We start from the raw sequence: 25,784 nt of genomic DNA, 5'->3' as shown, positions 1-25,784 counted from the left end.
GCGGTTGCTACATAGCAAATATTAAACAACTCATCATAAACACTCCCACAATGTTCGGAGCAGTGGCTCATGGGAGTTTTAAATTGGTGGAAACCCACTGTCTTGCTTTGAACAAGTGGAGATCCGTTTTCAGCCTTATTTAGTTATTTTTCATTATTTCCATCCCCATCCGTAGCATTAGCCACTTTTGAAATGCTACATTTTTTACTTCCTGAAGCCACTAGCCTCTGCTGCCTAAAAGTAATCACACTGCTTGAAATTTTTCAAACAACAAACAATGCCTGTTTTTTAACATTTGTAACAAATGAATATCAGAAAAGTTATGCATTTGAATTCAGACCCTTGACTCTATTAAGAAAACAGTGCAACCAATTGCCTTGAGATGTTTGGAGAGTGGAAATCCCCAGAAGTCCCTCATTAGTGTATAATATGGATATTCCATTATGTTGGTACTTTACATAACGTTCCCTTTCACTCCAAACCTGTTATGCACTTTTTTGTCAAATGGGTCTTGGTTCTTCTGCTACATTCTTATCAGTACATAACAGATTAAACTTTTCTAAAATACACAAAAAATAAATATATAAATAAATACTCACACACTTTTCTTGAACTCCTGGAGAAACTTTGGGTGAGCCAGAGTTGGTTCTCAGGGCTTTCATGCTTAAGCGAATAATTCTTAAGAGTGCTGTGAAAAAAAAAACACTTGCCCACTTACAGATTTCTTCTTTTATTCCAAATCAAACAAATTTTAATACCAGGCAAAAAATTGCTCAAGTATATGGAAGAAGAATTTTTTGAGATTATTTCACTCATCCAGCCAACCTGGATTTTGAAGTGTTGGATGGTGAAACATCTTCAAGAAACAAAACACAGTCACCTTCTACTTAAGCACTGGTAGAAGTGCTTAAGTAGCACTTCTACCAGTGTAGAAGCATGACAGTCCTTTAGGACTGTCATGCTTTAGGAATTTTGGCACTGTTTTTGGAAAAAACTGAAAGCGTCTTAAATTTAAATCCAGACTTTGACAAGGCCGCACTGAAACCTTTTAGTTTCCTTTAGAAGTCAGTCAGATGTGGAGCTGCTGCTGGGCTTTCAATCACTGTCTGGCTGCATAAGTCAAGTATTCTTGAGGTTAAGCTTCCCCACTCCCTGGATAGCAAAGAACAATGAAACTAAGATCTGAAAGCTGCTTTTTGTGTCTGCTCTGACATCGAAATCTGATTATTCAAAATGTCTGCCTTCAAATAAGTCTTCTAAACCAGTCCAACAGCTTCATGCACTTTAGACATTTCAACAGTTTACATGTCAAAATAAATGAGACTGCCATTTTTATTATCTAACAATGTCCATTGTTCAAAAGATATAATTCACTTGAATCTAAAAAAAAAAAAAAATCATGAAAATAAAATGTAAAAAGCCATTTTATTTTATTTTTAGAAAATATATACATTAAAAACACAAATACATACACACACAGACATACCGTGTGAACAACCATCAAACTCCAGGCATCTATTGCTGCATACAGTGGGATCCAGAGGTCTGAGTCCAATACAAGGACCTACACCATCTGACATCAAATTTCCTTTTTATTCTTGAAATGATCTTATTTTACATAAATAGCATTGCTACATTGTGTTTAATTCACAGGGTATAGTCCATCAGTTACAGCTGAAATATAAGAACCAAATTAAATGTTGCAAAAAAAAAAAAAAAAAGGTGCTCTCTGTTCCAAGACAGCAACTTAAAACTTAAGATAATTAAAAATATAGAGAAGAATCTAATAGTTCTGTAGAGGCAGCAGACCAACACTAAACAGCCTGAAGTATCACTTAGTGCTTGCATAGCTCTTCCTTCCTGGAAAAAAGAAAAACCTCCTAGGCATATATGCATAGGAGTATTAGTTAAAGCAAATACCAAATAATCAGAGTAACACATTAAACAAGATTCTGACACCAGACTCAGGCTTTTGAAACCCACTGCATGTCTGTGTACTCATGTATTTGTGTACAGCTCATGTATATATTGCATCAGCAGTTTTATTTAAGAAAACAGCGCCCCTTACAGACCGCCACGTTTCCCGACTTTGCAGTTCTCCTGAGTCCGAGATCTAACCGCTTCCCATGCAGAAGCTAAAAGCAACATTTGAGGCTTTCAAAAACATTACGAGAACAATAATTACAGATTTAGGAAAAAAATAAAAAGACTTAAACCACATGAGCCATAGAAACAGTGATACTTGTACTTGTTTCAGACTGAGACATGGTAATTTCTCTGCAAATGTTTGAAGGAAAGGACACACGAGACCAATCAAAGGTTTTTACCTAAACGGAGGAAATTAAAACCATGAAGTCAAGATGTCAAAGGATGTGCAGGGAACTAACAAGCTGGTAGATATCATATCAGCGGAAAAAAAAAAAAAATACAGGAGCTTCAACCACAATCTTACAGTGTCTGATAAAACTTGATCCTATGTACAGTTAAAGTTTGGGGACTGTGCTATAAGTATAAAACGATAATTTCTCTCCTTTAAACCAAATTAAGCCGATACATTGTTCAAATCAAATATAAATAAAATAATAAAACACCAGCAACTCAGCCTTAAAGGGAGATTGATGTAAATATATATTTACAAAGAACAATCTTTGTTTCTGCTGGTCAGAGCCAATGCAATGTGTTCAGGTTTAAACAGCAACTGAAAAGATGAAAACACCAAGACGACCCTGCTGTCAGTTTGCGGCGGCTTCTTAGGCCTTTAAAATGAAGAAAAACACTTAACTATAAAATTATCTTTAGAAGTCAAACACTTGACTTTAAAAGTAGGGAATTACATCCTGCAAACCACTATTTTATATTCCCAACACAAAATTATACTTTACCTTCATCTCCATAGTCACTGACTGTCCCATGAATGATCAGTAATGAAGGGAAATCAGTTTTAAAGTAAATCTTCAACTTAATTAGCGTAGCGTGTGCAGCAGGTTGAGACATCAGTACTAAATTGGCACCTGATCTCAACAGAACCACAACTGGGAATGCACCGATAAATTGACTCTTGGACTAAAACCAGTTGAGTCGGGCCTTCCTACTCACACTCTTCTGTGGGCACACCATTACTGAGTGGAAAACACCTACCAACAGTAATGTATTTAAAATAATAAAAATAAAAGATGCAAGGAGCTATTTGAAAGAAATCATTGAGAGGGAGACTTTCAACATGTTCAAAGTTGCTGTTTTATTGTTTAGGTCTCTCACCCTTTCTCAACTGAACATAACCTGGAAACAGCTGGCTTTTGGAAACCTTAAATATGTGGTAAGGACCCACGTTTTCTTGGAAATCTATACGAGAAATATTATTTTTGTTAAGCCAGTCACACTTTGTCTTTTGTGGCAAAATCTACTTGGGAAAGATTCTACTGTATTTGTCTTGATTAACTTTGTTTTTATCTTATGTCGCTATAAAACAGGGTTTTGTCAGGAAAGCCCTGCTTCATAGTGAGTTCTCTCCCTGATTGGTGTGATGTCCCAATAATCATTAACAACCCCTTAAGAGGTTTTTTTTCTTACATCAGATGTTACCAGTCGTAAAACACGTCTGTATCAGTAGGTCAAAGCATTATAAAACTTGCACATCTTAAACTGACACATTCTCATTGCAGATGAGTTGAGAGGATCACTTTTTCCTTAAACCTTTCCCAAAAGCTGCTTCTAAGCAACATTTTTGCCAAACTTCAGCCAGAGCAAATCACTAACTTTAATTTAACTGTCCGTAGAACTTCGGAGACGTGGTCATTTGGACCAAACAGGTGCGCCGGATTGCACTTACCCAGAGTGAACTTTTCTGAGTTTTTTTTTGTTTGGTATCAGGAACTGATGGTCTAACGGGACAACCCCCCACATCCCTCTGCCACCATCACATTTGCCGCGTTCCTCCTGAGCAACGCGCCAAGATCGCGGGGTGGGGGGTTTATGCAAGACCACTATGCTGTTTTCTTTGTTTCTTTTTATACCTTAATTGCAATTATATTCACTACTATAATGCAGAGTGACACTAGGCCAGATTTACTTTGTTTCTTTTGTTGCAAATGATGATAATAAAACAATTTATTAAGCAGAAATAATCTTGGTCCAGATTGTTTTGCAGTTTCCACTTAAAGCAGCAGAAAGCATATTTTACAAACCAGCTCCAACAATACAAAAAGAAAACATAATATGGTCTGCACTCCAACAACAGAACAATTAACATTACAGGTCTGGAACATAATGCAAAGAACTGCACACAAACTGCAGAAGTTGAGCCGTGCAGCGCTGACAGAGATGGAGACTGACTGCAGAAAGTTCCTCTTGCATGTAGTGTTTACAGTGGTCTGTACAGCCCCTGGACCTCTACCCAGCTCCATCCTGACAACTGTGACCTCATTCATACTTCAGGCTTTGCCCTTGACTCGTCCCGTCCCTTCCCATCAATCTCACTGCAGCCTTCAACCATGTTCCGTCAGAAGACACAGTTCTGGCCAGTGGCTTTGTGCTGTTTGATTGTACTTTTACTTTATTATGTCTCCATTCCCCGCCCCCTCTCCCTAATCTACCCTTTCTTTCCATTTCCCCACAGATGAATTAGATTTCTGAAGTTAAGCCCCCTGCATGGATCTACGCCTCCGCCTGCTTGTACTCCACTAGCCCTCCGTTTTTACTGTTCCCAACTCCCAGAGGGAGGCTCCCACCATTGTTTCTGTTTCCCTCTGACACCTCAAAGCTCTTCTCCTCCAGCGGCTTGCCAATCCAGGCTCCGTAGCCGTGGATGCAGAGAGCTTCAAAGAACTGCTGCTTGGCAAGCTGGAAGGGTATGGCCGACGTCTTGGCCTGAGCGTAGGAGGGCAGAGAGAGGAGGTCTGTGCGGCCGCACCTCTGGCACAGAGAGCGAAACAGGCAGAACAGGTTGGACTTGGACACGCGGGACATGGCCTGTTTGTTCCTGAAGGGAGAAACATTTGAGGATTCTTTAGCTTTGTACTGATGAAAAACAAAACAAAAAAAAACAACAACAACAAAAAAAAAAAAAACAGACATGGTGGTTGTGGAAAACACAATTTTTTTTTTTTACAGAAACTACACAATGCTTTCTTACTAGGAGGACTGAAGCTAAGAAAGCCGTACAGGCAGATGACATAAATACCAAAGTAAATAAAAATGTCGCACTGTGCAACTGATTAAAAGGAGTTATTATTTTTAAATGTATGAATCCAGGGTACCTTCTAACAAACTATTGCTCTCTAATAATCATGTAAACAGGAAATGATGAATTTTTGGATGAACTTAAAAAAAAACAAAGTATTGGTTTGCATAAGCAACATTATGTATGAGAAATAAATAAAAATGCATTCCAGCAAAGAACTGCTGGATTCTAATCCCAATAATGTCACACGATGGTGATGGTATCATAATTTGTCTAATTTTTACTGTAAGTGGGCAATGTCGCACAAATATCCATAAAAATCTTAATAATACCAGTGACTTTTACGTGTAAATAAAGAGAACATGTTTGGGACAACAGTATAAGAACACATAATTATTTGTACCATAACAACTATTTAAAGTACAGCGGGGAGGAGCAATGATTATATTATTTCATAGATTATAGACAGTAATCTGTGTTAGCGTCTTATTAGTCATCCCACACTATTTAGTACAATCTTTAAATGAGGTTTGCAAAATCCTAAAACAGACTGGGAATGTAGGATCCCAACTCCACTCCTGAACGATTCTGTTTTCATGATGCTCTGATTGTAAGCTGTGAAACATTTCGCTTTTAGCCAAAGAAGAAAGAACAAGGGAGGCTACGGTACAGTGAAGCCTCAGGTGTGTACTGCAATCGGGAGAGGTAACCGTGTGACACATACCCGTCTAGCTTCCCTTTGGTCCCATCCAGCACCTCCACATTGTGCTGGTCTGGAAAGCTCCAGTTCACACTGGACTCCTTGGTCTTGCCTGTGTGCCTGGTGGAGTCATACACACTCACTCTTCCCACCTTTAATTCAACAGTGAGATAAAAGAGGTCTGGATGTAAATATTTAAAGCAAGTCAGGAATTTCTAATACAAATTCTTAGCCTATTTTGTCGGGATCCACTTCCTTCACTTCCAATAATGATATCTGAGGTTTGGTATCTCTGCTGATATGAGTCCAATACAGAAAAGTAGTGCAGAATTAACTTAATATGCTTCTTTTTTTCCAAAACACAGACATACTTGCTTTGAACTACAACTTTATTTGATAACTCCAAATCAGTATAGCTTAATAAAATACAATTATAGTGGAGTATGTTCATACTCCACTTTTCATTGGTAGTATAAATATGTAACAAAGAGGACCGTTCCTCTAAGCCACTGGCAGTCTGTAGGGAGAAAAAGGAGCTAAAGATCAGTTTGAGAATAGGTGCAACGTTACCAAGTCTCTGAAACAATTGAGACACAATCTAGATGCCAACTGGTTGACTGGGAGTCATAACAGAGAAAACGGTTTTCCATTATACCATCACAAACATAAGAGGAATGGTCAGAAATCCCTCAACGTGCATCTGCCAGCCTTATGAAATGTTACAGGAGAGGATGAAATTTTCTGCTATTGTCAAAAAGCAAAGTAAACTAACACAGAATTTTAAAAAATCCTTCAGAGTTGAACTTTAACTGACCTGAGACATATCCATTGTTTCCAGTTCAGTCTCATATTTGACATTCTGAATACACAGCGTGTTTTTCCTGACCTTTTTGAGAGGCAAGTCAAAATCTGTTTTCATTTCATTCTTAAATCCCATCAAGCTGCACTTCCTTTGGATTATCATATTCGTTTACAATATTTTATGTTTACAACAGAAAAAAATGCTCATAAAGCATTTAATCTTCTTTCTAAAGACTAAGTGTGCTTTATGAAGAGTCGTCTTTCTTTTGAGAAAGAAGTCTGAGTGTATAAATAGATTTTAATTTCTAAAAATGTAATTATATTTATTTTTCGTCACACTGGAAAGAGCACTCTACATATAATTCAGGCTTTAAAAGACAAAATCTTCTTCCCATCTTATTTTGTGGGATCCACAGAATAAAACTATTTTGTATAACTATTAACAGTGAACACTGATGAACAATGTTCATTCAAACATGTAAAAAAAAGAAATGTTTCAATGCATGTTTCCCTCAACTATTGAATAAATGCACTAAATAAATAAAAAAATATTTTTCTTTCTCTCTAGGATTATACCACACCAATAAAATATTCATTTATTTTGCTTTAAAATATTCAGGGGTGCCAATAAATGAGAGGTGATAGTTAATTGTTAATAGTGTTGCCCATTAGATCTTAATTGATATGTATGACAGGCTCAGCAAACAGAAGGATACAAGGATGAGTTTAACTGCCAGCTACTAGATTTTGGACTTTTTTCCTGGCAGCACAACAGGAATCCTTCTGCTTTTTGTTAATTGATGGATGAGTCCCATTTACATTCGACGAACAATAAAAAACAGCTGTGAAGGCACAAATAGGAGTGCTGGCAGCTTAATGAATTAATTTGGCGAGAATGACCTCCATGTTTCTGATTTATGTCTGTGTCTTGACTTTGAGAACAACTTGGATACTCACCTCAGGATGGTTCAGGGTGAAGGGAGGAGGGAGATTCTGAGAGAAGGCTTCGCTGTCCCTGGCCAGCCGGCAGCAGACCGCACGTGTCAGGTGACCATGGCTGTACAGATAGCCTGTCATGATCGAAGACATAAATCTGTCAGAGTGGGAGTAATCTGATTTACTGTTAAATCTTATGAGATGGTGACAATCGCTGTCCAGCAGCTTGATTTACCCAGGGTGATGGACTTTAAGTAGATAGGGTGCAAGAAATGAGAGAGCAGTGCCCCCTGCAGGCCCAGCACGTTCCAGCGCAGAATCTTATCACTGCAGCTCATGGTCCGCAGCCTTTCACCATGCTGGATGCCGTCCCAGGTGGGGACAATGGCACTCGACTCCACCGGGATGGTCCCCTCACCTGCAAAGAGCAAGAGAGAAGCTGTATCTCCTCCAAACAAACCAGAAGCAAGACTTCGATATGAATAAAATGTCATACAGTAGATATAAAAGGGCTATAGCTGCCTGTTAAAACAGCATGTTTTTGTGATGTAAAATATGAGACCTGGATACATTATTCCACCTTTAATTTTTTTTACAAATAACTTGTACAGCTGAAGTAGCCAAATACAAACTGAAATCGTCTAGGGGTAAAACAAAAAGCAAAAAGCTCAGCTTACGTGACAGCATACATTTAAACACTCCCCGTATTCAGAATTATCCAAAATAAACTTCAGCTGTTCTTGAAGGTTTTCCTGATATTTACTTTGTTGGTTCTCTGAGAAAATGCTGTGATCTAGAAAGAGCCTCTGTGAAAAACATGCAACTGTATCCCACAACAATATAGAAGACTTCTTTGAAACAAAAACAGCTGAACAAAGCTAAATTCTGCAGACATATGATCTGATGAAACAAAGATAAAACATTTTGGCCATGATTCTAAAAAAAAAAATGTGTGACACAAAAACCACACTGTTCATCTGAAAAATAGCACACAAGCACAAGTGAATCACGGTAGGGAAAGAATCGTGCTTCATGGCCAATTTTCTCGGAGCCTGCAGTAAAGGTGAAACGAATCATGAAAAGTTTCAAAAACGAACTGAAGGTGCAAACCTTCAGTATTGTGCTTGAAAGCTGAAAATAGACTTCATTCTTCATCAGAAAATCTAATTTAAAAAATGGCTACATCAGAATAACATTGAATATTTGGAACGGACCAGTCCAAGGTGGTCTTATTGCAAGTGAAACCTGTAGAGTAATGAATATTGCAAAACCCAGACATACCACACCAATAGAGGTCTACCCAAACAGGGAGCATTCAGGAATTATTTCTATTGGACTCATTTTAACACCACAAAAACCTGGTAAGTTAACTAGAGCAGACTTTTTCTGTCCACTGCAGCTTCCCACGTAGGCCGTTTGATTTTACATTTTTGTCTCACCATTCTCCACTTTAGTACGAAGCTTGCCCTGCTTTGCGTTCTCAAAAAGCGGCTTGTGGCCCTCGATTTCATCTCCTGCCTCACTACATGACTTGTCGAACAGCGCTCCGTCCCCACAAGGTGCCGTGCTGTGGAAGAAAGGACAGAAAAAACATAAATCAAAGTAAGAGGCATTCAGAATGAAACGCAAATGTGCCAGACTAAAAGGCTTTGGAAGACTTCCCAACCTGATGTAGAGGTGAAAGGTAATGTCAGGTTTGATCTTGAGTTTGTTCTCCTCTGCGGGCTCAAAAATGCTGTCGTCTGCTCCATCATAGTGCTTGAGCAGCTCGCTGTACAGAAACCTGAGAAGAAAGGAGATGGCGGGTTACATCTCAAAATAAAGTCACGCAGGCTGGTTCTGGGAGAGGAGAGCGTATTTTTAGAAATGAGGGAGAAACATCAATGAAGAAGCGTGGTATCAATTTCTACCGAATAAATCCTCTCCTGGAGATGATTTCAGCATGGCAGTCATTTACTGTTTCCCCTTTGAGGCTCAGCTCCTCTCCTTTGACACAACGATTTCCTGATAGACAAAAACAAAAAAACACGTATTCAGTGTCAACCAACACAACAACCAAACGCCTCTCAGTTCTTCTGTGACAGTTCTGCTTTATTTGTTACACTACATTTCTCTAAGCAAGAAGAAACATACAAAACAATGCAGGGGCAACACTTTGTTTACATCCAACCCAATGATTGTTATGGGTCAGGGATTTACCAGTTCCAAGGCTGACAACAGTTCCCAGTCCCTCCCCTCTTCTCATGACGATGGTGGCCAGAATCTTGCGTCCCAGAAGGCTGTGCTGGATGCGGGTGGTCAGGGCGTTGAAACGCTGGTGGCTCAACATGGCTATCTGGTCGTGCAAAGTGCTGCCACTTACTGGCAGCTGGAAGGACAGAAAGAAATTCAGCTATTTAAACTGCAGGTTTTTCTACATACATTTCATTTCTTGTGTATTGAAGACACGCATGCACACACACAGCCCATTAACCTACTTCAGACCAATTATTTTCAGGTTATTTACACATCTTTGCTTCTCCTGTGCATATACCTGTGAATGCGATTCATACAGTTAGTGCAAACAAAGAGAATGAGATCAGGTAGGCTTAAAAAAAGTAGATGCAGCCTTTACTTGAATGGGCCAGATCAGAACATCTATTTACAGTATGTCAACAGGCCTTACATCACTTTGGTAACCTGCTGGAGGTAAAGGTCTGCCGTTTGGTTACTTCTAGTGGTTCCACGTGAAGATGTAACCGCATTCATATGGTACAGTTGTCCAATTAACAGTGATTTATTTTTGCAGATTGTGTGATTTCTGAATGTAACTAAGCAGCACATTATTCATCATTAATGAAGGAAAACAAGATTGATCCTCGCCAAACTTAAAGAGTCACAGTCGTGTTGAGCTACCCATTCTCCAGTGATGACTAATCCTTGGCATCCTTTTGTTATCTGTGTTGTTGGTATGTGCACTAGCACATACGACGAAGAAATAACTGCAGAACCAGATTTGAAATAAGCATTCTGAGTCATCAAAACTATTAGTCTCAACTTGCACGTTCAACCCTAATTAAGCTATCGTGTTTGTTTCTGAAATAACACTGGTGAAAGTCCCTGATGGTGTTCTCAGGGCCTCAGAGATAATGGACGTGTCTGAACTTGTCCTGTTGGATCATCTCAGCACTGCTTTTCATAAAATCAGTCAAAGCATTCAGCTTCAAAGGCTCAAACATGTAGCTGTATCATGGGTGGGAGTGTATTGCCTGGGAGATTCCCGTGTGTTTACAATAACAAGCTTCAGTGTACAGTGAACCCTCGCTATAACGTGGTTCACATTTCACTGCTTCGCCGATTTTTTTGTGCAGCTTTTTTTCACAGTGCATTTTGTTCTGATTGGCTGAACAGTCTCTGTGCTTCTGACGTGCCAATAACATTACTGTATTTAAATATCCATAATACAGCTTGGCAAATTTTGGCTAATATTTTTGCCTGGAAGAAGAAAGAGCAACAACTACCGATAACATGTTCTTATCTCGAAAAAAACACACCTGCACCACAGGCTTCAGAAGAAAAAAACACTGCAGAGCGGAGTCAGGCCGCAGCGTCACAGTCAGAGGTTCAGTGAAATACGCAAGTCACAATTTGTCCTACTTTGTTTTGTATTGATGATTAATGTTATTACTTTACTGTAGTTATTTGTTAGAAAGCTTTACATTTGTAAAAAAAAATGCTTGGGCCTAAAAAGAGGTTTTGTTCTTTGGTTTCAATGTAGAGTATTTAATTATGCTGTATAATACTTGTAAAAAAATAAAGGTAACTACTTTGCGGATTTCGCCTGTTTTAGGTTCTTTTTGGAATGCAACTACTCAGGAAAACGAGGGTTCACTGTAAACCTCTGGAGTAGCACACGGTCCAGTGTTTGGGTCAATTCTCTTTAAATATGCAAAATTATCAAGCCTGTATAAAGTTTAAACTCATCCACATTTATCCATTAAGTGTACTTTTATATCAGATGACAACACTGCACATTTTCATTCTCATAATAACTTCCAAGTTAGACAATTATAAACTATCCATTCAAGAATAAATTAAAAGTTTATCAAGTTTTTCCTCACCCAGGTATTGCGGGTTAATATATTTAATTTTGAAAGAAAGAAATCAAGTTCTGCACAACTTGTTTTTGTTTCTACAATCCAATAAATGATGCTTTAATCCCATGTTGACTCAATAGCAACTCCTACGAAGCTGAAGAATAATTTTTACTTTTGGGTTAAATAATTTATGTGTCTTAATTGTAGATACCTCAGTAGGGATAAGCTCTCCAGTGCGTGCTGCCCTCTCAGCTTCTCCAATCAAAACCCGCAGTGCCGCATCTGCTGCTTCCTGCTTTCCCTGTTTCTTGTTGGAGGCACAAACTGGAGGAAACCATCGGCCGCCCAGCTTCGCCTGATAGGTAAACCTGAGCAGGGAGTAGAGGCAATAAGGAGAATATTTCAAAGTCCTATAAAGAAATACTTATACCTAAACCGAGATCTAGCAAACAAAAAAAAAAAAAAAAACCTTCATTCTCTGATTGAATGGTTTTTAAAGCTTTTAAAAATTGAAAACAAAAAAGTTTGCTCTTACTTAGGATCATGTGGGGGTCCAGACTGGCTCACCAGGCGGATCTCAGCAGCAAAGCCCCGAGCTCGGGCATATTCCAACAGACCTGACACGGCGTTGTTGTTCAGGTGATTGATGAGGTCTCCGACCCCTGCCTCATGGGCAGCTTGCAACTCACTCGCTGTTAGAGGAGGCAAAGAAGGACAGGTCGCTCTGAAAGCACCTCCATCTCCTTCAAAGGACGGGCCAAGGGGCAACTGAGGCTGGAAGAAACCAGAGAGATATGAGGGGCGAGGCAGAGATGTGAAAGAGTCAGCTAGGGGAACAGATTTCATCATATCCTTAATAAATATAGTTTATCACAGTGTTTGGTGCCTTATAAAGCAACTATACCAGTTTTTTATTGTAGCATCTAGAAATTTTAGTGTATTTGACTGTGATTTTATGCAACAGACTCAGAGGAAGCAGTACATAAATGCGAAGTGGAAGGAAATGACACATGAATTTAAAGATCTAAGAAGTGTGGTGTGCATTTATTTTAAGTATATAATGTAGAAGCCACTACTTGTGCCTCCAGGCATTTTAGAGGCAGAGGGAGTAGCAAACAAGAGTCTCTACCCAAACTCCTGTTTGCATAGAGACATATGCATACCTCATATATCTCTATGGGGTATGCATATCTGCAGAATTAAGTTTTGTATCATTATTTCTTTTAAATACCATATGGAAAGTGTCCTATGAAAGATTCTCAGCTTTCCAAAGCAGCTCTGGTTGAATGTTTAGAGATGTTGTCCTGCACAAAGGTGAACTTCAAAACCAGTTTATGGCAACATGTAACTGGTTTTCAAAGGGAATGACGAGATTTATTTTTCCACCACATTTTTTTTTTTTTTACATTTGGCATGAGGCGAAATGTAAACATGAATTTCCAATTGATTTCCTCTTATTACTTCTATAACTCTTCTTGGGTGCTTCTACAAAAGTGCCCCTGTCGGTTTGCAGTTGTTTAATTCCCTTTTTTTATTTTTTGGGGACATACAAAACTTGGAAACTGTTTCATAAACTCACCCTGATTTTAACTTTTCTACAGCTTTATGAGAATAATAATAATAATATGAGCTCCTTAACGTTCTGTATTTGTTACCTTGCTGACTTGCAGTTTTCCGTCAGCCATTAACTCTTTAACTGCCTCCTCTGCTGCCAGCTGACGTGCTGCCTTCTTACTTGGAGCTGAGGCCTCAGCAAACGTCATGTCTCCAACTTTCACTCTGAACATGAACCTGGAAATAGTGCAGAAAGGGTTAAAATGGGGTAATCAAGAACATACAAAACTGTTGTTTGCATCAAAGACTTAAACAAGTGAGTTAGACTCATGGTACCTTTATAGCTTATGATACCTTAGTTTTGTTTTGGGGTTTTTTTTAGAAAGAAAAGGCAGCAAAGAGAGAATGAAATGTGTCATTAAGCTTAAAGGGATGGATTGAACAGAAAAGACAAGATAGATAAAGATGGCATTGTCTTCATCAGATGACTAACGTATTCAGAACAGATTTAACACATAGCTGCTTTTATGAGGCTGAAATGTGTGACTGCAAAAGAAGTTAACCTCCGGACTCGGCAGGAAGATCTACTCCAAATAGAAATGAAGGAGCCAGAACCTTGGGTCATGTGGTGGGCCTGCCTGCCCAGTGTTGATGAATTCGATGGAGTTTCCACTGCGCTGGCTGTACTCCATTAGGACAGACACTGGATTCTTCCCACCAGGCAGAGACCGGGATAGCGGCTGTCGAGGTCCTTCCCCTGGTACTTCGACACTGTTCGACCCGAAGGTTCCCGACATATTTTCAACAGAACCCTGGTGAAGAGACAGGGAAAAAGAACTTCAGACACAACATTTTAAGGACAGCTTTGAAAATATTTAGTGTCCAGAACCCATAGATTTATATACAAGAAATTATTTTAACAAAGTCAAAAATATCTCACGCTTGTTTCTGGAAGTATATCCAACATTTGGTCAACACCGGCAGCATTTCCCTCCTCCAGCGGACCTGGTCCTCCCTGACTCTCTCCGATAAGGATGCGCAGCGCGGCGGCTGCAGCATCCTTCTTAGCGACCTTCTTACTGGAAGCTTCTGCAATGGGAAACAGCTTCCCATTCAACATCACCTGCATGCGAAATCTAACCAGAGCAGAAAACAGAAAATCACAAACACGTTAGACACTCAACCTATCGACATGCAGCGTTACAACCCATACAGCATTTAAATGCTTTTCCAGACTGAAATGTTAATATGTTTTCCAAGATGTTTTCTCAAACTTATGAGATCAAAATGATCACCTTAATCTGCTTACAGAGTAGTCTTATCTATAGCTTCCATAGATCCAAAAACAAGTTGCTGATGTTGGCTTCTGGATTTTTAAACATGGTATAAAATCATTTCACAGTTCTGTTTGTTTGTGGAGTAACTTAAACAAGCTTTGTTTCAAAATCACAACTCTTTTATCTACCGAAATGGACTGGGATATCATGATAGAGGCTAGTTTAAAAGTGCACAATTTTTCTGACCGAAAAGTATAATCGTTTTTCTTTATTTTTCACTCAAAACATGAAGAAAAGGGTTTTTCGTGCAAAAACCCTGAATATATGATTAACTGGCTGCTATGATGAATAACAGTTGAGTTATTTTCATTCTTGGCTGCACTTCTTGGAGGCAGGCTTTCTCTCCAAAGATTTTAAGAGCTACTTCAAAGCAATAAAATAAACATAGGTGCAAACACAAAACTAAAATGATGGATCTCACATTGCTCCTGGCGATAACGAGCATCAATCCAGACTTTATTTTTCCAACTCTACCTCAGGCATATCCAATTAACAAATTATTCTTGTGGAAGGCAATGTGATGACTTAAAAGGTCGACTGACTGACCTTGGGTCATGAGAGGGTCCTGACTGGTCGAGGAGCTGGAACTCGCAGTTTTGGCCCAAATACTGGGCATACTCCATGAGGCCACTGACGGGGTTCTTCAGCCTCACTTCCTGTAATTTGGCCCACAGATTTGGAGGAGGTGGTGCAGCCACCGACACAGCGACGGTTCCCACAGCTCCGCCCTGCTGGTCTGCCATTTTCTTTGCATCGGTTTCTCGCCGGATTGCGTTGAGGTACTCTGGGATTTCATCAGAGGCCCACAGTTGCTCACCAGGAGCTTTGTCCTCACTCAACAATACAGGTAGCTATTGAAATGAGGAACGGAGGGTTAGGTTTTAGTTCAGAAATTTTGTAAAAAAGAACTAAAATCTATTACTAGGCAAAATTAAACAGCTATGACATAATTTGAAACTTGTGTTAAAAGGGAGAGGCAATGTTTTGCTTTGGCCTCTGACTAATTTTCCACAGGATCAACTTATCAACATTTGTTTCAAATGAAAACTCCACAAGAGACCTTAACCTTTCAACAGAACCTCATAATAGAAAGTCTGGAATATTCCTTGAAAGCAAAAACATAATATTAAAAACGATAAATCTTGTAGTACCTCAGTACTTTGACTTTGCTCTGGCAGCAAATCTTCCAGCAGTGGTAAAGGCTCAAGTCCTGGTATAGGAGGTAAGGTCGATAGGAAATCGGCACTTGCAGTATCCTCCTCTTGACAGATTTCCATTCCCATATGACTCCCAAAAACGGAGGCACTCTTTGCAATTTTTAAGCTCCTTTCCATCCTCTCTTTCCGGTGTGCAGAAAGCATCCATTTTGGAGGAGTAACGTCACTATCCCTTTTGACTTCACCTTGCTTCTCCAAAGCATAGAGGGTGGGGTTGATCTGCTTGGCAGTTTTAAGTCCCAGATTTTTGGCTATGACAAGAGCAGTTGCCTCTCCTACATCCAGAAGAAATTGTAAAATCTGCTCTTTACAGTTTGCCATGACGGGACAATTAGCCTCCTGATGGATGGAGCTGGTTGTGTTTGGACGATCTTTTTCGTTCTGACTTTCTGCTGCTGACTGGGCTTTTTCACAGTCAGAAGTCTCTGAAGATGAGCTGTAAGAAGAATTTGATTCTGTATCAGAGTTCTCTTCTTTGACCTGCCCCTTGTTTTCCTTTTCCGGGTCAACCTCTGTTTCAGCTGTTTGTGGATGTTCTGGACCAAAACACAGATAGGAAGCTGGACTTTTGCTGTCAGAGACGTAATCTCCTTCCGCCCTGTACAAACTCCACAGTGGAGGTAGGACTTCTTGCTTATAAGCTCTTTGTGACCGCTCCAAAGAGTAGAGAGCCTTGTTTACTGTCTTTTTGGGTAAATGAATTTTTTTAGCTAATACTTTAGCAGAGATCCTCTCACCTGACTTCAAACCAGCCAAAGTTCTGTGCACCTGCTCCTGTATGTCTGGCGTAAAGGTGATGTGAACTCTTTCTAACCTCGACTCTATTGAGCTGCTGGGGACCTGGTATCTGTCAAACCTCTCTCTACCTCGGCTAGACTGAGCTTGTTGAAAAGACAGATTCTGAAAACGGTCACAGAGAGACTCTCTCTGGGGCCAACATTGTCTGTTGGATGACTGATTACAATTGGTTTTGCCTTGAAACTGGTTTTGAGTTTGTAATCGAGGGCCCAGGGCCCCTCCAGTTGCTCTTGGACCTGAAGAGTATCGAAAAATCTGGTTAGGGCCGTAGCCCCCTCGACCTCTAGGACTGCTGCCTGGGTTTGAATATCTAATATAGCCTGATGGTGACTGGCATGTAGAACTAGATGACCTGTTGAATGGTGCGCCGCCGCCTCGTTGGCTGGATCTGAACTGCGGCGCCTCGGTGCTCTGCCCTCTGAGAAATTCTGCTTGTTTACAAAGGAAGGAATTTGGAGCTGGGCTGCTGCCCTGACTTTGGTTATGTTTGTAGTCAGAACCAGCAACCAATCTAGAGTGGCTTGGTATAAAGGGAGCTGATGGGAGCAGAGGAGGTGGCGGCTGAAGGGCCCCTCCAGGATAGTTGTAGTAATTTTGGTTTTGGATCAGGTCTGGGTTGTCTCCATGAAAAAATTGGGTCTGAACTGATCTGTGGTAGTTCTCCTTGGCCTGTGGGTGGGAAGGTGGGCGTCTGTTGAAATGTTCTTTGTAAGGCCCTCCTCTACCTCTGCTCATAGCGCAGGGGTTGAGCTAAAAAGGGAGGCCGGGGCAGTTCTCTGTTCAGCTTAAGGATCACGCCAAGCACTTAGATTCCAACAGAAAGACAGAAGATGGAGCCTTGGCTCAGGATGGTGACACTGTGGAAGTGACAAACAAAGTCAAAAGAGACATAATAAGTAGACAGGTTAAAAGAAACAGTCACATCAGTGAACAACCTTTCAGCCTGCTTAAGTGTCCTTGGACAAGTTGGACAACCTATACTCCAAGGACACCACTGCTGTCCTGAAATGCAGCACACAACAGAGTGGATAATCTGAGAAGGTTTAAACATAGACAGTCGAAAAGTGTATGCAGAGATTAATCTGTGCTGCATTTATTTTCATATTATAACACACTAAGTCAATAAAGAGACCGCAGAGGGATATGTCATCGTTCTGTGTCATGCTGAAACGTAATCCCGAGGTAAAAGTGAATGGTCTAATCATTCAAAACTGCCTGGAGCAGTTCTTTATTATTTCTAGTATTATAAACTAATGCTGTGGCTTGAAATCTCTCTAATGGAGAGTCAAAGAAACATAACCGATAATCCAGCAACTTCTCAATTTCTGTACAGACATTTCATTTCTCTGCCTCGAAACAAACACCGGGGATTATGATCTGAATTTCAAATTACATGGTTTGGATTTTTATAAATATAGATTCTGGGTCCAGTGTCATACCCAACAACACTCAATGATGTCTGCATCAGCCAGCGACAACAAGAGGACACCCAATACTGAGTCAGGTTTCATCGCTTGTGGTGTGGTCAGCACCGAGCCGAGCAGGCCCATAATAATGGAGCACAATGCAGTATTGGTTCATCAGAGTAACAAGCAGCGACAAGGGGTGGGGGGGCAGCAGCCTGGAAGCCAAACATGGGCTGGAGCTGACTCACTTTGATCCTGATGCAAGGCAACATGTGACAGCCAAAAATACAACTATGTATTTTTCAGACAGAACATGTCTCTATGCTTACAGCCAGGCCAAATTTGTGAACAAAGCGTGCTGAATAAACATCTGCATACTCTGTGCAGCATGGTTGTAGAAGCAGAGCAGTCTATGACCAAGGCCTCCCGCTACTAGTACATGTGATTATGAGTCTCACCTTCAGACGATCAGAGGAAGAAGGTTAAAAAGACAGTTTGGCCACGTGGAGGCTTGCTGATTTAGAAGTCTTCCAATGCGCAAGTTATTTCAATTTTTTGACAAAAAAAATAATAATAATAATAATTACAATACTAAGGTTACAGATAAGGAAAAATAAGCGCAGAACAATCAAATCTCGCCTCTGGACAGCTTAAGAAGAGAGAAACACGCTGGATCATCTCAGTTAGATCAGTAAAGTCCGCAGCCTCCCAAAGCCTTATAAAAACTGCATGGATGACGGTAATGTTGCACCATGCGCTCCTGAGCTGCGACACACAGAACATGAGGAGCAATTGGAAAAAGAAAGAAAGAGGGGCCAACGTGGGAGAAAGTTAAGTTTCGTTTTCTTTTCTTGGTTAAAGTTAGGTTTCTATTGCGGGTCATGTGACTACGCCGGTTTTCCCCCCTACGGATATAAACACTGGAGGGTTTCAAATAAAATTAAGCAAGGGAAAAAAGATCGGCTCTGATCATCAGGAAGCGTATTCTAAATTGCATGTCTCACATTCCGACTTTCATGCCAAGGCGTTTCGCTCCACCCGGCTCTTTTGATGTCCCGAAAGGTCGTGCGGAAAACAACAGAACTTCAACTCCAAGCGCACATCGGAACTCGCTCCTTTTATTGTGAAAATCCAGGTTTTGGTTCGGTCCGGAGAGGTCAGTGACACAGAAAGCTCCGGCTCCATTTCTAACTGCACATCTAATTGTATTACACGTTTTATATCATTACAATAAAATGTGTATTATCTGCTTATTTATCCTTGTAGATGGATTTTGTCGTGAGGTTTTACACTTTAAAAAATGAACGCATCACATCTCTGTTTATTTCGGTTCTGATCCATGTTTGGATCGATCATGTTTGGAGCAGCTGGCCTGATCAAACTTGTCTGTCCATTTGTGAACAAATCATTTCTTGTCTATGTATCTAAACCACTGCATGTCAGGTTAGCTTATGTTGTAGAGAAGTACATATGTATTCAAGTTAGTTGTCAAATACCTGCATGTAACATTTAATTCATGTTAAATTCAAAAACCTTCTCTTTCTTTCCTGGTTCAGTGACATGAAACATGACTGATTGTGACTCCTGATCAAACCAACCAAAAGCTCTGAGCAACAAACTGATGATAGACATTATTAACCAAATTTATTTGCAATCAATCATGAGTAAAAAATAAAACAAAACAACAAAACCCCCCAGAAATATAATCCTCGGCTGTCAAAACCCCCTATATGAATAGACAGTTGGTCTGCAGATATTGTATCACCAAACTATGAGATGATCAAAATAGAAAAGAGTTTAAATGACTGGCACATGCCATGAAAACACTAAATAAAAGTGAGATATCCAGGTATCAGGAATTGTCCAAAGCTGAGACAGATTATGGTGTCTTAAGATATTAGAGGAAGCAGAAATGCAATTCAGATTGCTTTATTTATAATAAAAAATCTGGAGATGTAGTCAAAGACGTTTCAGCTTGTAGCCTACTAAAGCTAACAAGCCAAAGTAAGTTCTGACTGCAAATAAACTGCTTTCTTATTGCTTCAAGAGGTTCTGGAGTCTTTACCTAAACCAGTGTTTCTTAATTTCAGGCCTCAGGAACCACTGCCCTTCATTTTTAAGACATGTCTCTGCTCCAGAGCAACTTATTCAAATGATTGCATAACCTTGTCTGCATGTCATCAAAAGCTGCACAAGTCTATTAATGAAGTACTTATTCAAGTCAGATGTGACTGACTTGAATAAGAGAAACACATAGAACGCAGGGCAGCAAGGCCTAAAAACGATTTTTAATAGATGACTGAGCTCACACACTCTGGACACAGATCAAGCAACGTGGGTGTGTCAAAGACAGTCTTTACACTTAAATACCTTTAAAGCAGGTGCTAGGTTGTTTTAGTCTTGAGCATTTATGACTGTAATTATCAAGAAACATAATTCATTGGGATATTGCACACCAACTTAACTACAATGAATTGAAATGCAATGGTTTTGAACTAAATTGTTAGTTTTAGAATAAGTAAACAAAAGAAGAGAATGCGGGATCATTTACCTGGGAACGATGTAACTTGGTGTAAATAAACACAAATAACTTTTTGCACATGGAACCTGTAAAATATCTGTATAAACTAACTTACAATGGACTTGAGCCGATTTACTAGCTGCTGACAATTTGATCCAAATGCACTGAGAGAGTATTCATGTTGACTTTATTCATGTTGACTTTATTTGTAGTTTGCATGACTTTAAAAATGAATCAAATTTAAACCTGAAATAAAAAAAGAAAAACTAACAATATACACATTATATAACACTAATATTCCCTTTGATGTTTTCGTGTTGTACTAGACGCTTTGAAGCACTAAGTGTGCATAAAGTTTTCAGTTTAATACTTGAAGGTCACACGCACCGACGTTTAAAACTACTGCGACACAATGAACTGTCTGAATAAGAAAGATTAATAGGTTTTAAATCATGGCAAAAGCTCGCAGCTGCTAAATGAACATCGGTCCTTCTCAAAGCTAACGCTAGCCATCCTGCTAGCTCCAAATTCTGCACCATTTCCGTCCCACCGCCTGCTGCCTGTTCTCTCTAAAATGTTTGGAAACCCCCCAAAGAACGAACTACTTCTCAACAAGTCATTTGCAAACACAAACCAGCTTTAAACAATTACCTGAGCTCGCCTCACTCTTCCCACTGCGGCTTGTTGTTTCTGTGAACTCCGTGACAAAAACAATCCAACAAGCGATGCGCGGAGATGCGATGCTCTGCTTTGCAACTGGAGCGAACGGTAACACCGTCGCATGTGAGTGACGTAACTGTGCGGAGCAAGGTTCCAATAATTTTCTGATGCGTCCTCAGCAGGCATCTGATTCTCTCGTGATGCTCCGAGGAATATTAGAAGAATGTGTAGAAATAATAATAATAATAATAATAATAATAATAATAATAATTAATAATAATAATAATAATGATGATAAATCTGCCTTAAGATTGATTGTTTGAGCTGTCTTAAATTTAAACTTGCAGGAAGCACTCTTTGTAAAAAAAAAAAAAAAAAAAAAAAAATATATTATATATATATAAAAAAAAAATTCCCTTCTCACCCACCGCAGGTGGTTCTTATCCTCTGAGCTCGGGTCCTCTACCAGAGGCCTGGGAGCTTGAGGGTTCTGCGCAGTATCTTGGCTGTGCCAAGGACTGCACATTTCTGGACTGAGATGTCTGATGTTGTTCCTGGGATCTGTTGTAGCCACTGCTCCAGTTTGGGGGTTACTGCCCCGAGGGCCCCGATGACCACAGGTACCACTGTGGTCTTCACCTTCCAGGCTCTCTCCAGTTCTTCCCTGAGGCCCTGGTATTTCTCCAGTTTCTCGTGCTCCTTTTTCCTGATGTTGCAATCACTTGGTATTGCTACATCTACCACAACGGCTTTCCTCTGATGTTTTCCACTACGACAATGTCTGGTTGGTTCGCCATTACCATTTTGTCTGTCTGGATCTGGAAGTCCCACAGGATCTTAGCTCTGGCGTTCTCCACCACCTTTGGGGGGTTTTCCCACTTTGATCTCGGGGTTTCCAGTCCATATTCTGCACAGATGTTTCTGTACACTATGCCTGCCACTTGGTTATGTCGCTCCATGTACGCTTTCCCTGCCAGTATCTTGCACCCTGCTGTGATGTGCTGGACTGTCTCAGGGCCTCCTTGCACAACCTACACCTTGGTCTTGTCTGGTGTGGTAGATCTGGGCCTCTATTGCTCTTGTGTTTAGGGCCTGTTCCTGGCGGCCAGGATGAGGGCCTCTGTGCTGTCCTTGAGTCCAGCTTTTTCCAGCCATTGGTAGGATTTACTGATATCAGCCACTTGGGTTATTTGCTGGTGGTACATCCCATGTAGGGGCTTGTCCTCCCATGATGTATCTCTGGCACCTCAAACTCCGTTCCCTGTTGTCTGAGACATTCACTGAGCACATTGTCTGTTGAGGCTTTGTCCCTGATGTATTTATGGATCTTAGTTGTTTCGTCCTGGACAGTGGTTTCTCACACTCACTAGTCCTCGCCTCCTTCCTTGCGGCTCGTGTACAGTCTCAGGGTGCTGGATTGGGATGGAACCCTCCATGCATTGTTAGTAGCTTTCTGGTCTTAATATCTGTGGCTTTTATCTCCTCCTTTGGCCAGCTAATTATCCAGCAGGGTATCTGATTACTGGCAAGGCATAGCTGTTTATCGCACGGATTTTGTTTCTTGCCATTGAGCTGGCTTCTCAGGACTTGCCTTATTCGTTGGAGGTATTTAGCTGTGGCTCCTTTCCTTGTGACCTCATCGAGGTTGCCATTTGCTTGTGGTATACCTAGGTACTTGTAACTGTCCTCTATGTCTGCTATTGTTCCTTCTGGGAGTGAGACCCCTTCTGTGTGGATGACCTTCCCCCTCTTTGTGACCAGCCGACCACATTTCTCTAGTCCGAATGACATCCCAATGTCAGTGCTGTAGATCCTGGTGGTGTGGATCAGTGAGTCGATGTCTCGCTCACACTTGGCGTACAGCTTGATGTCATCCATGTAGAGTAGGTGACTGATATTGGCCCCATTTTTGAGTCTGTATCCGTAGCAGTCTTGTTGATAACTTGGCTGAGGGGTTCAGGCCTATGCAGAACAGTAGCGGGACAGAGCATCTCCTTGGTATATGCCACATTTGATGGACACTTGTGCAAGTGGTTTGCAGTTGGCTTCAAGGGTGGTTTTCCACAGCCTCATCGAGTTTGCAATGAAGGCTCTCAGTCCTGTTGATGTTATACATCTAAGCATTCAATGATCCAAGTATGCGGCATTGAGTCATAGGCTTTCTTGTAATCAATCCAAGCCATGCACAGGTTGGTGTGTCGGGTTTTGCAGTCTCGGGCAACTGTGCGGTCTACGAGGAGTTGGTGTTTGGCTCCTCTGCTATTTACACCGATACCCTTCTGTGCCGTGCTCATGTGTTTATCCATGTGTTTGCTTATCTTGGCCGCTATGATGCCTGACATGAGCTTCCAGGTTGTGAGAGGCAGGTTATTGGTCGGTAGTTGGGTGGGACTGGACCCTTTGATGGATCCTTCTGGATTAGGATTGTCCGCCCTTCAGTTAACCATTCAGGGTGAGTCCCACTTTGTAGCAGCTGGTTCATTTGGGCTGCCATTCGCTCATGGAGCAGTGAGTTTCTTTAGCCAGTAGGCATGGATCATGTCAGGCCCTGGTGCTGTCCAGTTTTTCATACCTGAGACTCTTTCTTGAACATCTGTCACAGTGATGGTTACCGGGCTTGCTCAGGGAGGTTGCTGTGGTCCTCTCGTAGAGAGATCAGCCACTGTGCATTGCTGTTGTGGGACGCCTCCTTTCCCATATGCCTTTCCAGTATTGTTCCGTCTCCAGCCTGGTGGTCTGCTCTGTTGTTATGTTACCCTGCCATTGAGAGACACCTTAGCTGGTTGAGTGGAGAAGAGCCGGTTAATCCTTCTGGATTCATTCTCCCTTGTGTATCTCTTTAGGCGGCTGGACAAGGCTTGGAGCCTCTGTTTGGCAGTCTCGAGTGCTTCAGGTATGGGCATCTGCCTGTACTTTCTGGGTACTGGTCTTTTCATTGCACCCTTGTGGAGCTCTGACAGTTGGCTCACTTCCCTCCTTGTTACCTTGATTTTAGCCTCTAACCGTCTTTTCCATGGTGGGTATCGGGTCTCATGGTTGCTCTTATAGCCAAGTATCTCAAGGATCACTGATGCTGAGTTGTAGATCAGCTCATTGGTTTCTGTTATGGTGTTGGTAGGGATCGTTCTCAATGCTGCATTCACATTCTCAATGAGACTTTCTGATGGTACTTCACTCAGCCGTTGTAATTGGCGCCGGGGAGGCCTGGTTGTCATTCGGGTCATGATTCTCTCTCTCAGGTCAGCAGCTGTCTCGTTCAGCTCTGTTTCGCTCATTGGGGCCGTGTATCCCCTCACTGGGTGGGGACTTGTAGTTTAAGTCCCCACAGTCCTGACATCCGGGTTCCTCCCTTTTGCCGTAGCATTTGTGTTGTATCTCGTCAATCTCAAGTTGTGATAGCAGTTGCCGTTTGCGGATGTTGGAAACACTGACTACTAGTTGTTTGCGCTTAGTGTTGACTGGGGATGTCGAAGTAACCATTCCTTCCCCAGTCTTTGCATGTAACCCCTCTGACTAGGTTACTTGAGTAGTAGCATTCCAACAGATCCACATTTTCATCTCTCGCCATTTCCGTCTTGTTCCAGTAGCCCATTTGTCATCAAGGTGCTCTGGTTCCCCAACACCTGACGCAGACCTTGTTTGGCCGGGCGACGTCTGAGCGGCATGTTATGCAACTTAGTATCTCTCATGGTATGAGGTAGGCAGTAGCTTGAAGGGTCTTGCCTAAGGACCCAGACTGGATTCGAACCCTGCCCTCTCGGGTGATATACTGATGCCTTATGTATTGAGCTATCCAGTCAGCTGTATATATATATATATATAATATATATATATATATATAATATATATATATTATATATATATATATATATATTATATATATATATATATATATATATATATATATATGTATATATATATATATATGTATATATATATATATATATATATATATATATATATAACTTGAACCACTAAATGCTTCGGGAGTAAAAGTGAGAGTGCCATAGATAAAATTCTTTGGAATTACATATGAATTGATAACATCAACCACAATGCTTAATATTTACATGCACACATAAAACATGCAGTGAATCCTTTTGTTTGTTATAATGCAACATCCAAAGTGAAAAGCCACAGACACAACAGGGACATATTTTGTATGCAGCAAAAGAAGTCTGTTGTCCGAGTGAGAAGACTGCTTTTGATGGTTTATTAATCCACTGAGGTAACCCAGAATAACAATACGTTCTCACTTTTTTCTGGTACTGCTGCTCCGGGTTGAATTTAAGCGCAGCCTGGTGTATGCCTGTACTTCACCTGCTTTCGTACTTTTTAAATGTTGAATTATATATTTTTATAATAGATACATACAAAATCAGCATAGAAAGTGTATTCATACTTTTGAAAACCATCTTTTTCACATATTAATATCAGTGTGAAATTTATACTGATTTCTGCATTCCAATAAAATAATTGACCAGTTCAAGAGACATGTACTAACACAATCTATAAGAAGTGGAAAAAAATGAGAGAAAATTATGTTTTTATCAAACTTACATCATTACTGCCAAATACAACATGAATATTACAATTATT

At 40.6% G+C, this 25,784-nt stretch overlaps 1 protein-coding gene across 2 annotated transcripts; it reads right to left on the bottom strand.

The window, feature by feature from the left end:
• Nucleotides 1-1,406: 1,406 nt before the first annotated feature.
• Nucleotides 1,407-21,281, bottom strand: adar (adenosine deaminase RNA specific). 2 transcript variants are annotated; one of them, XM_055047844.1, is made up of 16 exons: nt 21,177-21,281; nt 15,735-17,455; nt 15,130-15,434; nt 14,187-14,382; nt 13,862-14,058; nt 13,348-13,483; nt 12,228-12,466; nt 11,904-12,060; nt 9,816-9,984; nt 9,527-9,620; nt 9,283-9,399; nt 9,056-9,183; nt 7,852-8,034; nt 7,638-7,750; nt 5,904-6,031; nt 1,407-4,978 (listed from the first exon to the last, which is right to left on the bottom strand). In XM_055047844.1, exons 2-16 carry the CDS (start codon nt 17,331-17,333, stop codon nt 4,654-4,656), a joined length of 4,086 nt encoding a protein of 1,361 aa, XP_054903819.1. In that variant the 5' UTR covers nt 17,334-17,455; nt 21,177-21,281; the 3' UTR covers nt 1,407-4,653. The 2 variants fall into 2 exon arrangements, with proteins under 2 accessions (XP_054903819.1, XP_054903820.1); XM_055047845.1 differs by lacking the exon at nt 21,177-21,281 and adding an exon at nt 18,463-18,553.
• Nucleotides 21,282-25,784: the final 4,503 nt, after the last annotated feature.

This window comes from Poeciliopsis prolifica, unplaced genomic scaffold, assembly GCF_027474105.1.
Source record: "Poeciliopsis prolifica strain line A6 unplaced genomic scaffold, Auburn_PproV2 SCAFFOLD026, whole genome shotgun sequence".
Lineage (NCBI taxonomy): Eukaryota > Metazoa > Chordata > Actinopteri > Cyprinodontiformes > Poeciliidae > Poeciliopsis > Poeciliopsis prolifica.
Note: the sequence above shows the minus strand (reverse complement) of the source record. Positions and strands in the feature narration are given on the sequence as shown.

Bases quoted from the DNA above. Each gene is read 5' to 3' on its own strand.
- adar (XM_055047844.1), bottom strand. From the start codon at position 17,333: ATGAGCAGAGGTAGAGGAGGGCCTTACAAAGAACATTTCAACAGACGC. The intron at 13,484-13,861 runs GTTCTGGCTCCT...CACTATTTCCAG, and splicing joins GGCCCACCACATGACCCAAG to GTTCATGTTCAGAGTGAAAG. The intron at 4,979-5,903 runs GTATGTGTCACA...TTCTCCCTTCAG, and splicing joins ACCAAAGGGAAGCTAGACGG to GAACAAACAGGCCATGTCCC.